The 13,246-nt window shown below is 47.3% G+C and overlaps 1 protein-coding gene across 4 annotated transcripts; it reads left to right on the top strand.

Moving 5' to 3' along the window:
* Positions 1 to 13: 13 nt before the first annotated feature.
* Positions 14 to 13,172, top strand: LOC136938976 (uncharacterized). 4 transcript variants are annotated; one of them, XM_067231836.1, is made up of 35 exons: positions 14 to 220; positions 417 to 494; positions 855 to 920; positions 1,062 to 1,151; positions 1,362 to 1,415; positions 1,648 to 2,838; positions 2,930 to 2,995; positions 3,090 to 3,143; positions 3,623 to 3,682; positions 3,817 to 3,876; positions 4,558 to 4,593; positions 4,831 to 4,896; positions 5,012 to 5,062; positions 5,151 to 5,210; positions 5,368 to 5,454; positions 5,625 to 5,675; positions 5,942 to 5,995; positions 6,073 to 6,138; positions 6,231 to 6,296; positions 6,447 to 6,494; positions 6,574 to 6,639; positions 7,623 to 7,721; positions 7,811 to 7,861; positions 7,940 to 7,999; positions 8,090 to 8,191; positions 8,296 to 8,415; positions 8,634 to 8,726; positions 8,820 to 8,870; positions 8,961 to 9,032; positions 10,188 to 10,277; positions 10,626 to 10,665; positions 10,827 to 10,884; positions 11,195 to 11,540; positions 11,741 to 11,881; positions 12,197 to 13,172. In XM_067231836.1, exons 1-35 carry the CDS (start codon positions 218 to 220, stop codon positions 12,458 to 12,460), a joined length of 3,960 nt encoding a protein of 1,319 aa, XP_067087937.1. In that variant the 5' UTR covers positions 14 to 217; the 3' UTR covers positions 12,461 to 13,172. The 4 variants fall into 4 exon arrangements, with proteins under 4 accessions (XP_067087937.1, XP_067087938.1, XP_067087936.1 ...); XM_067231837.1 differs by having other exon boundaries at positions 3,087 to 3,143; positions 8,299 to 8,415; XM_067231835.1 differs by having other exon boundaries at positions 3,087 to 3,143.
* The last annotated feature ends 74 nt before the right edge of the window (positions 13,173 to 13,246 follow it).

Here is a 13,246-nt window from a genome sequence, read left to right as displayed (position 1 = left end):
CCCGGACAACTCGTTGGATCACATTTTATGAAAAGATGGATGAAGCAATCGAAAATAACTAGACTCATACAACGAGCTGCCGAGCCGCCAATCAACCGTCTACACCTGCGTGATTCACGCAAGGCAATGTTGTGTTTGTGCAGAATTCGAGATTGAGGTTCTTGATCATAACAGCTTCGTGAATCGATTATCGTCAATTATAACGTGAAAGAAGACAATGGTAAGCTTTGAGTTTATATGTCAACATGTTTTATCCCTGCGTTAACCGCGTGGACACGTGCACAGGTGGAGCGCACTAAGTTAACCGACAGTAGCCCAACAATTGTGTCTAATTCTTGTGACGAATATTTAGTGTTAGTATTGAAAACTGACCTGCGGTTTTGTCTTCGAATTGACATTGGGGTGTTATGGCGCAGGAGGAGGTGGAGGTGGAGCTGGATGCGTCGCAGACTGAGCCCTCTGAAGAGTCAGGGTTCACTGGTGACAGACGACCGGTGAGTTTAATATACTTATTAAACTGTCCCTTTCATGTCCCCAAGTCTACTCCATACCTCTAATGATTTAATTTGACGTTTACAAAGAGAGCTAAGCTTTCAAAGCTTCATGTACCCTAGGCTTTCACCAAATAATGTTAAGTGATGAAGAGTTTGAAGCTCTAAGTTTTTTTTTGACGAGCTGCAACAGTCAGTTTATTTACCTGTTGACATTGTCAATGCAGATGATGCGGCATATAACTTGTTTCGCAACACCCAGAACAAACCAGACCAACATCCTATCCATGTTGTTAGTAACTGTGGTCGCTTGAAACCCAGTGTCATGCTTACAAAGATCGTTTGATAATGGTGACTTTTCAGAGTCTTGTAAAACTAAGAGGGATGCTGAGGAGAGTCTCCCAAAGTCCCTTCCAGAAACAGTACAAGGTAAATCTCTCCCTCCCTCCTCGGGCTATAGTATATACAAAATGCGCCCTTGTGGAAACCAAATGCCTGCCCATCCGATTTGTTCTAGAGTCGATCCTGACCCTTTCTCTCTGTCTGCCTCCCCCCTTTTGTCTCTCTCAGAATCTTATCCAGTCCACATCCAGTGAATCGTCTGTGAATGACTCTCAGAGTGAAGAGACTCCATGGAATCCATTCCACTCTGGTTCAGAGGTACCATCTGCTGTCGGATGCACAATCTTCAGTGTCAAACACTCGGATTTAACTATGGATACAAGGAAATATTCTGTATCTCACCACTCCATTGCATTGTCCTAAAATCTATTTGTGTTGGTTTCTCTTCCTCACCTATCAACGGTATCTGTCTGTCCCCTTCCCTCTATGTCTCCCTTCCTGTATCTCTCTCTTTCCCGTCTCTATCAGAATGGAGTCAATGGGAAGTTTTCCAGAGACAATCCGTTCTATACCCATTATAAAGTAAGCATCATCAACACTCAAGTACTGCATCTCTCTTGTGCTTGTTCCTTTAAAGAAAAAAGTCAGACTGTCTAGCAGGACCAGTATTCCCTGTTCCTTTTAGAGTTAGCTTGACGGACAAAGACACACCATGGATGAGAAGCTAGTATATTGGGCATGGTTGGTTCCTCCAAAGGGATGTCAAGTATCCTCCATCTGATGCTCTGTGCTGAGTTGTGACTGTGCTCTACAGGAGTCCCTTGACAGACGTGTGGATGGGGAGGGCAACAGACAGGGCTCTAGTGATCATAGTGTGGCCCCGGGACAAGCCGGCCTGTCCGCCATCTTCGCTCCGCCTCCCGAGTTTGACGGAGTGTCTCCGGACGTCCGGCTCGCCGACGGCCCGACAGTGGCCGGCGTCCCCATCGAACAGCATCCGGAAACCATTGGTCCGTTGGAGGCCACGCCCTCTAAGTCAGACTTCCTGAAAAACCCATCCCCCAATAGAGTGGACCTATTCCAAGCCCCTCGCACCGATGAAGAAGACCCATTCAGAGCTCCGTCCTGGATAGAAGAGGACCTTTTTCAAACCCTGCCCACCAAGAGAGAAGATCCATTCCAATCCCCGGCTTCCAAGGGAGAAGATATTTTTCAAGCTCCTGCCACTAACGGCGACGATATTTTTCGACCCACGGCCAGTAAAGTAGAGGACCTCTTTCACGTGTTTCCTACCAAGTTAGAGGACCCATTCCAGTCCGTAATCACAGCAAGCGATGACCTATTCGGAACTCCAGCCTTCAGCACCAAGGAACCGTTCCAGCCGTCCTCGGTTGAAGAAAAGGACTTGTTCCGTGCCTCACCCATCACGCCACAAGACGTGTTCCACACCCCTTCTGACAAAGCAGAGGACTCCTTCTATGGTTTTCCTTCCAAGATGGAGGATCCTTTCCAATCCACATTTACGAAAGGAGAGGACCTTTTCCAAAGCCCAGCTCACTTCACAGAGGACCCGTTCCAAAAACGTTCCACCAATGTACCTGACCCGTTTCCGGCAAGCCCCTTTGAGTCGAGTGACCCCTTTAGCACACCATCCACTCAGACTCCAGATATCTTCCACACCGCCCCTTCAAAGACACAGGGCTTTTTTCAGGTGACCCCTGATGCGAAGGTCGGGCAGAATACACCCTCATTCCAGACTCCCTCAGAGAAGAGCTCAGATGTCTTCTCCTCTTCTGAGAAGACTCACCATCTCTTCAAGCTTCCGGCATCCGACCCACAGCCCTCCGTCCACCCTGCTCTCTTAGACAAACCGTATGATATTACTCTCACCACCCCTGACGGGACCAAACATGACATTGCCCAGCCCACCCCCACTAGCCTGAAACATGGAACACTCCAGGCCAGATCCTTATCGCCTATGCCAACCCCAAATGGAACTATCCAGGTCAGACTCACTCTTATGTGTGTTGGGAACCCATGATTGTAAAGAACCTTAAATTGTGAGCAAACTATGACCTAAATGTATCAACATCCAGGTGAACAGTGTTTCCGATCGTCCACAACCAGCACCTCGGACCAAAGTGCACAAGCAGTCAAACCACGTAAGTGACAATGACACACAGCCATGACACATACAATAAGCACTTTTTGTTTGTTTTCCTTTTGGAATTCTTTTGGTTGTTTGTGTTTCAGAAGGAGCCTGATCATGCAGCTCCTAGACCAGCCCCTCGTGTCAGCCACACTGCTAAGGTTGGTCCGTGGATGATAGTGGCTAGTTAGCTTCTGTATTAATGCCTTCTGATCAGAGGATGCTAGTGGCTAGTTAGCTTCTGTATTAATGCTTCCTGATCAGGGGACGCTAGTGGCTAGTTAGCTTCTGTATTAATGCCTCCTGATCAGAGGATGCTAGTGGCTAGTTAGCTTCTGTATTAATGCCTCCTGATCAGGGACATCCACAGGACGTGTCACGTTCTCCATCCTTGCTGCCCCCTTTTCTCTTTTTAAACAGAATGTAAGATATTCCCACTGTTTCGTCCTATAACGGATGTCGTTTTTGGATTACACATCATCAACCAGTCAGGATCTCTTATGAATGTTACAGTTGACAGTATTAGAGACACAGAGAGACAGTGTGTGTCAAGTATGTGAAATCCGGATGTACCTGTTGTTAAGTCAATGTGCCATGTGATCTTGTTGATTATGTGATCAAACGCATTCTTGTTCTACAGAACAGCACAGCTGAGGAGGAGGAACAAAATATTTTCACAAACATTCTGCTCATGGGCCAGGTGTGTGACAGTGTGTCAAGAAAATGTCACTTGTAAAATGTATATGTGTGTTTGTGGCTTTACCGTGATGTGTGGCTAATTCACTGCGTGTGTGTGTAATCAACTTGCTCCTGTCCTGACCTGTATGTGAACAGGAGAAGTGCGTCGAGGACTGGCCCGAGGACAGCCCAGAGCTGCGCTCAGACTGGAAACCAGTAAGAACCAGTTCATCACACTTCATCCACACGACACTTCCTGTCCTTCACCAGTCACCTGACCCTCAACACACTACATCCACACGACACTTCCTGTCCTTCACCAGTCACCTGACCTTCAACACACTATTTACATTACATTACATTTAGCAGACGCTCTTATCCAGAGCGACTTACAGTAAGTACAGGGACATTCTCCCCAAGGCAAATAGGGTGAAGTGCCTTGCCCAAGGACACAACGTCATTTGCACGGCTGGGGAATCGAACCAGCAACCTTCTGATTACTAGCCCGATTCCCTAACCGCTTAGCCACCTGACTCCCCTACATCACTACATTTACATTTACATTTAGTCATTTAGCAGACGCTCTTATCCAGAGCGACTTACAGTAAGTACAGGGACATTCCCCCGAGGCAAGCAGGGTGAAGTGCCTTGCCCAAGGACACAACGTCAGTTGGCATGACCGGGAATCGAACTGGCGACCTTCGGATTACTAGCCCGACTCCCTCACCGCTCAGCCACCTGACTCCCACTGACACTACATCCACACAACCCCTCTCCGTCACCTGTCACCATGCCACTGCCTAATCGCAGTATCTTTCTATCGACTCTTTGACTTGGCTGTCTTCTTGTGGTTAATTTGTTAATCATTTATTTCAAATTTTTCTTATGTCCTATTAGTCCGGCAAGTTCAGACTTCGACGGGAGTCATTGAAGGTAGGGCCATCCCTGCTTCCTCTGAGTTCCTGTTACTGTAGTTACTAGTAGCCAATCCTTCATCTGTCTGTGGGTGTCTCTGCCTTTTTCTCAGTTTTTTTCTCTCTCTCTCTCTTTTTCTCTCTCTTTTTCTCTCTCTTTTTCTCTCTCTCTCTCTCTCTCTCTCTCTCTCTCTCTCTCTCTCTCTCTCTCTTTTTCTCTCTCTGGCTCTCTCTCATTCTCTCTCTGTTTCTTCAGTTGGAAGTGGACTCTGACAGGGCAAGTGGAGAGGAAGAGAATGGATCTGGAAAACAGAGAACACATGTATGCCCACCACACACACACACCAAGACACACACACACACCAAGACACAGACACACATCTTTTCCATAGCCTGCCTCCGTCACTCCCTAAAATATGCCCCCCCCCCTTTTTCAGAGAAAGGGGAGGAAGTTCATCTTCTCCAAAATCTCCAGACGAGGGTCCAAGGTAGATGCACGCGGCTGGTCCAGTCTGTCAGTGTTGTGCCGTGTGTTTGACTACTAAGTGCTTGTTGATGATTCTTCGTGCGTTGTAGGATAAGTTTACGGACGACGCGAACGGCAAGGACGGCAGCTCCCTTCGAAGAGGGTCAAAGGTCAGTCAGATGTCTTTCATATCTTGCCAAATGTTGTTTTATAAAAAATGAAAAGTCAAAGTTCTAAAAGTAACGTGTAAAAGTAAAGTGACTAAATGTAAAATGTAAATGTAAAAGTAGTGATGGTGATATATTTGGTTTCCTTGAACATGACCAGGAGGGATATCTAGATGCAGAAACTCCCAAGAGAGATGTCGATCTCGAGGAGGAGGAACCGAATGGAGGAATGGATGACCGCAAACCGGTATTGTCTAACTCTTGTTCTTGCTTTCTGTTTCTTTGTCTCACTGTCCACCCTCACCTTTTCTGCCTTTCTTTTTTTTTTTTCACACACTTTTCTTTTTTTGGTTTTCTTTCTTTCTTTCTCAGTTTCACACGGTAGGCATCATGAATTCTCACTTCTTCTGTCCACAGAGGAAACATCTCAAACACAGGGTGAGCCAGATGCTTCGCAGAGGATCCAAGGTGACTGGTCCATGACGTGTTCAGTCGGTCATTAGTTTTTGCCTAGTAAAAAAATAAATTTCTGTGTCACACAGAAACTCACAATCCCCCTCAAAGGTGCATATCATACACTGTAAATCGGTTGGATTGTAGGTTCATAAACAGAACCGCACAATGCTTTGTTTTAAATGGGTCTTTTGCTAAATATACATGTAATTCTTTTTTCCATATATTTTCATCTGGCAAAATATGTTCAACACTGATCTTTTTACGTCTGGGTGTTGCAGGAGCAGAAACGGGAGGACGTTTCAGGGAGTCCCTCTTCCCGACGATTTTCTGAGGTAAACGATCCAAGACTTGTCGCACGTCTGACAAAACGAACGCTGCTCGCACCCCGTCCTCACTCCTTGTTTAACAGGACACCGGCCTGGACGAGGACGAGGAAGGAGAAGACGAGAACAGCGGGAGCAACGGCCACGCGTTTGTACGTGCCTCCTCTCGTCTTACACGGTAATGTTGTCAACGTACCTAAACCAGGATGTTTCTGACCTCTTTATCATTTCATCACCGGAACAGAAGACAATAAATAAAGTGAAGGTCAAGTTCGTGCCTCGGAGAGGTTTCTCGATCAGTCGTGAAAAGGTGAGAACCGTACAGCAGTTTATGGAATAGTATGGTGTTGTGATGTTTTGTACAAACTGTTTCTGTGTTCATGTAAGCATGGTCAACGTGACTATGCGATTTGGGATTCTTCGACTGTTTCTGCCATGCAATGTATTTTGCGTTTTACAGGAGAATCCTCAAGATGATCCCAAATTCACAACTCGCAGAGGTTCCAAGGTACAGTATACATACTGGACATGCATTCACTTGTGTTACAAACGGAAATACGACTCTTAGAATACTTTCTGTTTAACAGTTTCAGGAGAAACCGGAGGAAGAACTGAGCCGTGCTCATGGGTATACTCCGCAGAACAAGTCCCAGGTACAGACCCAATGTCTCGCTGCTAAACCAGTTTCCCCCCGGGAACAAATAAAGTTGGAAGTTTTTCCGCTGTGTTGAATCCACAGTATGAGCATTCTTCCTAGGCGGGATTTGCTTGTTGACATTAAAGGGGTCATAGAATGATTTTATAGGGTATTTCACACTGCTCCGTATGCTCATGAGCTGCGCCCTGATTGGTTGGTTTACAACGAGCGAAGCTGCGGTGCAAAGACGCAACATGGCCAACAGCACCCGTTAGCTGTAATAATACTCGCACTTCAGTGTCGTAGCCTAAGCATAACTTTGTATTAGGTTTGTTTTTAGCATTGTAAACAACATAAGTTATTAATTTGCTGTATGTAAATTTGGGGTGTGACAAAGGTACAGACCACCGAGTTGACGTCAACTCGGTGCTTCTTTGGGAATCGCCCGTTTTACAGCGTCAGTTTCAAATAGTGAGATTTGCATAGGAAAGAGGTGTCATAGGGACTTGAGGTTCTCTGTATGTCCATTTTACCCACCGAACTGTCGTTATTCAACTATGACAAGGTAAACTCGGTTTTGCATTCTATGACCCCTTTAAGGATTGTATAGAAGTTCACTCCAGAGTTCTGTACGTATGTTCTTAGTATTCCGTTCTTTTATTCCTTCTATTCTTTTGACTTTATTTCAGTCGTGTAGGTTCTTTCTCTCTTTCTTTTTCTCTTTGCTTTCTTTCTTTCTCTTCATATGATGATTTATTTTACAACCTGGAAGGGGGAAAGGGTTCCACCCCTCACTATTTCTCTAAGGTACTGTCATTACATGAAGGGTTCCTGCAGAAGGTTATTTTACAGTCTCATATTCATACAGTATTTATTTGGACAATGTATGTTATTTTATTTTTTTACAATGACATTAAACATAGCCTTGCAAGATTAAGTGGGAATTCTGTAATTACTGTAAATAAATTCAAGAAAAGTCATTGATCTGTAAATGTTCAGAATGGTTTCCCGGATGCTGGGTCTGCCCGGAAAGGTGCGGACCTCTTCTCTGCCAGGGCGATGGAAGATGACCTGAATGGAGCGATGGAGGACAAACCGGTAATTCCCTCCCATTACATCACATTCTTTCCCCTCCTCTGTTTTCTTCACATGTTGTCAAAGAATGCTCCTCCCCCCCCCCTCAACAGAAGAAATCAAACCAATTAAAACTTGGACGCCCCAGTATAAAGACTTCCAAGGTAACAAGACAACAGTTTCTAGGGATTATTTGGTCACATTTCTGTTTAAATGCTGATTGAGGTCCACTCCCTCCTCAGAGTCCAGATGAGCGGGCTCCAGAGAGCCCTCAGGACTTCTCGCGGCGAAGACACTCCATGGTTGGTCCTTCCAGGACACCGTAGCGACACACACTGCTGAACACCAACGTATGAAGTATCCCAGTCACCGACACTTACTTCTCTCCTCAGGAAGGTTATCTTGACGAAGACCATCTCCAGAAAGGTGGCAAACGCTTCGCGGAAGAACAGTGGAATTACGACGAGCAGAATGGAATGGAGGACTGCAAGCCGGTATTTCTCTCTTCCCCTCTCATCTCCCCCTCTCTTCTCCACCATCTGTCATCGTCTGAGATGTCTGGAGGAGTGACTTGTCTGTCTGATGTCTCCCCCGACAGAAGACGACCTCCAAGTTCAAGTTCCCGAGGCGACGGAAGTCCAAGGTTGTCCAGGAAACGTTCTGGCAGGAAGACATGGCGGTCGTTCCAGGTGCCCTCACACCCCGACGAGCGTCGACTGTGAGTCCTGATGTGTTTGTAGCCTGAGTCTGCCTTGTCTTTGTTAAATGGTCTTTGCACGTGTTTGGGTGTTTGTTTGATTGTAGTGTCCCTGTTTTTCGAATGCATATCTATCAGTGCATAAACAGTGGATGAGATGGGCCCTGTGTGATGCAGTGTCTGTGGTCTGTCTCTATCCTCTCTCTCCCTCTCTCTGTCTGTCTGTCTCTCTCTCTCAGGGGGGCTTCCTAGATGATGGCACTCCTCAGAAGGGTGCTCATCTATTCTACGCAGGACAGAATGTCGAAGACGAGGAGGAAGAATACAAACCGGTATTTTGTCTATTTATTTTTTTCCCTCTCTTCCGCGTATTTCTTACTCTCAGTGACCCTGTACTGATAATGTCGTCTTTCTTTATCTAACAGAAGAAACCTACCAAATTTAAAGGTGCTCTTAAAAAATCCAAAGGAGGGAAGGTAAGAGAGTTTGTGTGTGTGTGTATATATACATGTGTTTGTGTGTGTATCACTGCCTTCTGATCACTAATACTTGTTTGTTGTTCTCAGAGTCCGAGAAGAGGGGTGACTGGGCCGCCTGGAGCTACCTCCAGTGACTACTACCATTCAGAGGCTGCTGAGGTAACTGTCTGTCTCCCCGCCCTGTCTGTCTGCCCTGTCTGTCTGTGTAGTTCGTCTGTTTTGTTTGTCGTTCTGTCTACGTTCTCCCTCTGTCTGTCCTGTCAACCGTCGCCAGCGACAACGGAGGTTTAACAAACAACTGGGCGACACAGGGACGGAGAGAGGTGTAGAAACACACGTGATCAGGAGGGACACGCGTGACAGACTTGGTTCACAGGGCCACAACCCTTCCCTATTGGCAACAACAGTAGTATAGGCGGTTGTTGTTCTGTTGATACCGAGTGAGCTATCACACATTCCAGACAGAGAGCACCTGAGTGTATCCATCATGTTCTGACAGAGGCCGCTGGGCTGGTTCTGCAGCATAGCTGGGGGACGGGGTGAGAGATGAGCTTAGCTTAGCTTAGCATCCACTGTGTTTCACCATCCTCTTGGACATACATTTTTTTTAATCGCTACTCTTGCCGCGGATTCGTGTTTAGCACCTCTGTGTCGCCGACCGTCTCTGGAGGAGGGGGTCCCTTACTGAATTGCTCCTCAAGCTTTCTTCCAGAGTTTTTCTGGGATTTTCTCTTGTCTTCCTGGATGGTTTAGGTTGGTCTAGGTGCGGTTCTGGGCGTATGTGAAGCCTTCTGTGACGTTGCTTGTAAAAAGGGCTATACAAATCAAATTTGACTTGGTTCAGCTTAGCTTTGGGGTGACTAGTCATGGCCTTGTCATCCTTACTCAGGAATTCATTCAGTGTAGTTAAATGTCACAGAGCCTATGTTTTATAAGAGGCCTGAAAGGAGATATTTCGAGCATGACTGTCACAAACACAGAGGCCTCTCCATTCAAACACCGCTCCTAACACATTCATCTTTATTGTCTACAGAAAAAAAAATTCAAGGTATATTTCTGGGCCTTTTTCATGCTTTATTAGACATATTTGAAGTGTGACAGGAAAGGCAGGGAGAGAGAGAGGAAGACATGCAGTGAAGGGCCAAGGCCGGATTAAGTCCCAGGCCACTGGGATGAGCCTACATGGTACCCACACTTATCCCATGAGCTACCAGGCCGCCCCCTCAATATAATTGTTGACTTTATTAGAAATGACTTGACAAGTAAAGACTTGTTTATGGAAACGACAAAGACATCCATCTGTCCATCTCTCAGGCGGAGTGGTGCTCAGCCCAGATGGACGGGCGGCTGCCAGGGGGTCTGGAGGGCGAAGAAGAAGAAGAAGAGGAGGAGGAAGAGGAAGGGGTGAGTTCTGGTCCCAGGTCTACACTTATGGGGATTGTAATTTACATTTAGTCATTTAGCAGACGCTCTTATCCAGAGCGACTTACAGTAAGTACAGGGACATTCCCCCCGAGGCAAGTAGGGTGAAGTGCCTTTCCCAAGGACACAACGTCAGTTGGCATGACCGGGAATCGAACTGGCAACCTTCAGATTACTAGCCCGATTCCCTCACCGCTCAGCCACCTGACCCCTGTAATGCCAGAAGGCCAGCCCTGCCTATTAGATTGGCGTCACTAGAGGAGTGTAACACGTGCGACGTTGAGAGAGAGAGAGAGGTGACACTCACTCACATGGTCTCTCTTCCCCCAGGACACCGACAGCTTGATGGAGTGGTGGAACACCGTGGAACGTGAGTTGCACACACACGCGGTCGACGTACATGCACTTCTCTCACACACCATACAGACAATGACTCGCTCACACGCTTGTTCCTGAATTCTCTCTCTCACAGACACACACACACACACTCAGTCTCTCACACACTATAACGTTCTGATCTTGTCTCTTCAGAATGGGATGAGCTGCCCTCGGATGATGAAGACAAGACTCTGAAAGTGGATGAGACCAAGTGTGTATTTCTCTCTCCCTGGACCAGTCAAGCCTTAGAACCGTCTAGAACCAACAGCAGGCTGGTGCAGAGCAGTTCCTCTCCATAGCGTTTCCTTGGTGGATGGTGTCTAATGTTTCTAGAGATAATCCTTCCTTCCACTCCTCTCTTCTCTGCATCCACTCTTTCTCACGACCTCCTTTCCATTCCTGTCTCCCTCTTTCTCTCTCCCTCTCTTTCTGTCTCTCCCTCTCACCCCTTTGTCTCTCCCCCTCCCTTTCTGCATCCCTCTCTAACCCTCTTTCTCCCCCCTGACCCCTCCCACCTGCAGGTCGTTCACCTCCCTGGCCGAGAAGGTCCACCGCGCCCTGCGCGTCTTCAACAAGCTCTACACCGAGCGCGCCGAGGTCCTCTGGCAGCACGTCATGACGCTGGGCGCCATCGCCGAAGACATCAGCAACTTCCACCGGAAGGCCAAGATCGGCAACATCACCGGCGGCACCACGGTGGCCGTGGGCGGCGCGGCGGCCATCGCCGGCATCGCCCTGGCGCCCATCACGTTTGGCGTCTCGCTCATCGCTACGGCGGTGGGCATCGGCGTGGCGGCGGCGGGCGGGATCACGACGGCCACGGCGACCATCTCGGACAACGTGAACAACATGCAGGACTGCAAGAAGGTAGGAGCGTCGGACATGTGGGCGACAGGGTAGAGGGAGCGAGCGAGAGAGTGAAGTAGGGGAGGGATGGCTGTCTGGATTTGACACGCTACCTCGCCTTTCCGCCTGCCCACCTCCCTGTGTGAGGGTGGACAGACGGACGGATAGAGACAGTAGACAGACGAGACTGTCCCTGTCTGAGTGGATGAGCTGTGTTGCAGGTGGAGGTGGTGCTGCAGGACTTTGAGGCCAGGCTGGAGGACTTGGCCAGGGTGCTGAGGTACATCGTGCAGGGCCTCTTCAAGCTCAGGGTGCACTCCCTCCTCAGAGCTGGCACACATCACTACTCTGGAGACTGGGAGGTGAGTATGCTCGCTCTCTGTCCACCACCTTCTTACCCTGTGTTACGCCCTGTCACTGCCTGTTTTGGTTCCTGTTTGCCTCACTTTCACTGTGCCATAGTTGTGAGATTTATGGATGGTAATTCCCTTTCTATTTGTTGTTCAAGATGCTGAAAAATGTGTAGCATCTTTTCCTAATTTTCCCTTTTCTGTCCTATGCCTCTTTGCCCTGATTGTAATGTATCAGATATTATGAAGTAAAAAGTTACTCTTTCTGTCTGACTACCTGTCCTCCTGCCTTCTCATCTGTATTTCTGCCTGCCTGTCACCCTGCAGGTGAGACGGGCCGTCCAGATGGTCAGCCTCGTGGACCGGCCTGCTCTGCGAGCCGGGGAGGTGACCGAGAGCTTGCTGACGGCCGTGAGGTCCCTGTTCCAGGGCATGGACAAGTACTTCACCAAAGACTCACGGGAGTTGAAGAAGGGATGCAAGAAGGAGGTGGTGTCCCTGATCAAGTCTCTGGGCCACCAGCTGCACCGAGGGCTGGTGGAGCTCAACGCCATCCGGGAGGAGCTACAGGATGCCAATGGGGGGCCTTGACGGGAAACTACAACTCCCACGATGCAGTGTGTTGTAGGCGCCTTCCGAAATCTAGATATTTCACCCAGAGCTCATTTTGAAGATAAAAAAAAAAAAAACACAATAAAAGAATTCTGAAGCTTTAGAAGAACCACTGTTCCCTTTTCAGAGATATTTTGCATGGACTGTGTGCGGATGTCACTGCCATAAGACTTGAGATTTGTTACTGTGCTGGAATGCCCTCTGCTGGTCAAATAATGAAATGCTTTTTGGAAAATAGTCGCAGACTGCTTTCATGCAGGTTTTTTACTTTTAAGCAAAAACTGTACGAGGTATCTGGAGTCTCGTTGTGTTTAGATATGGGGGGAAAGAATGAAATAGTTTGGCATGTTTTTGCACAGTTTAGAAATAGACCAAGTTTTTGCACAATCCTTTGCACAAATGTTGTTGATGATGTAAGCAGTGGCACGTGATCCAGCAGTTGACTTTAACACATTTAAAAGTGTAACGAGTGCTGTATGTGTGTGTGTGTAATTAAGTGTGATAGTTCAGTTCCATCTTGTGTTTAACTTCGAATGTCATCTGTAACTTATACCACATGCTCTCTTATATGTATGTTCACAGGCCAGTTAAGAGTCCTGGCAGATTGCTACACTTGAATGTTCATACTCCATAACTTACAAAAAAATATATACAATTTGATACAAATTTGAATAAAGATTAATATTTTGAACTGATAGTCTGAACAATGCTTATGAAGGGAGTGGTATCACAATTGATGGATGGACAAACAACCGTATGACAACA

The sequence above is a fragment of the Osmerus mordax genome, assembly GCF_038355195.1.
Source record: "Osmerus mordax isolate fOsmMor3 chromosome 23 unlocalized genomic scaffold, fOsmMor3.pri SUPER_23_unloc_1, whole genome shotgun sequence".
Taxonomy (NCBI): domain Eukaryota; kingdom Metazoa; phylum Chordata; class Actinopteri; order Osmeriformes; family Osmeridae; genus Osmerus; species Osmerus mordax.
Note: the sequence above shows the minus strand (reverse complement) of the source record. Positions and strands in the feature narration are given on the sequence as shown.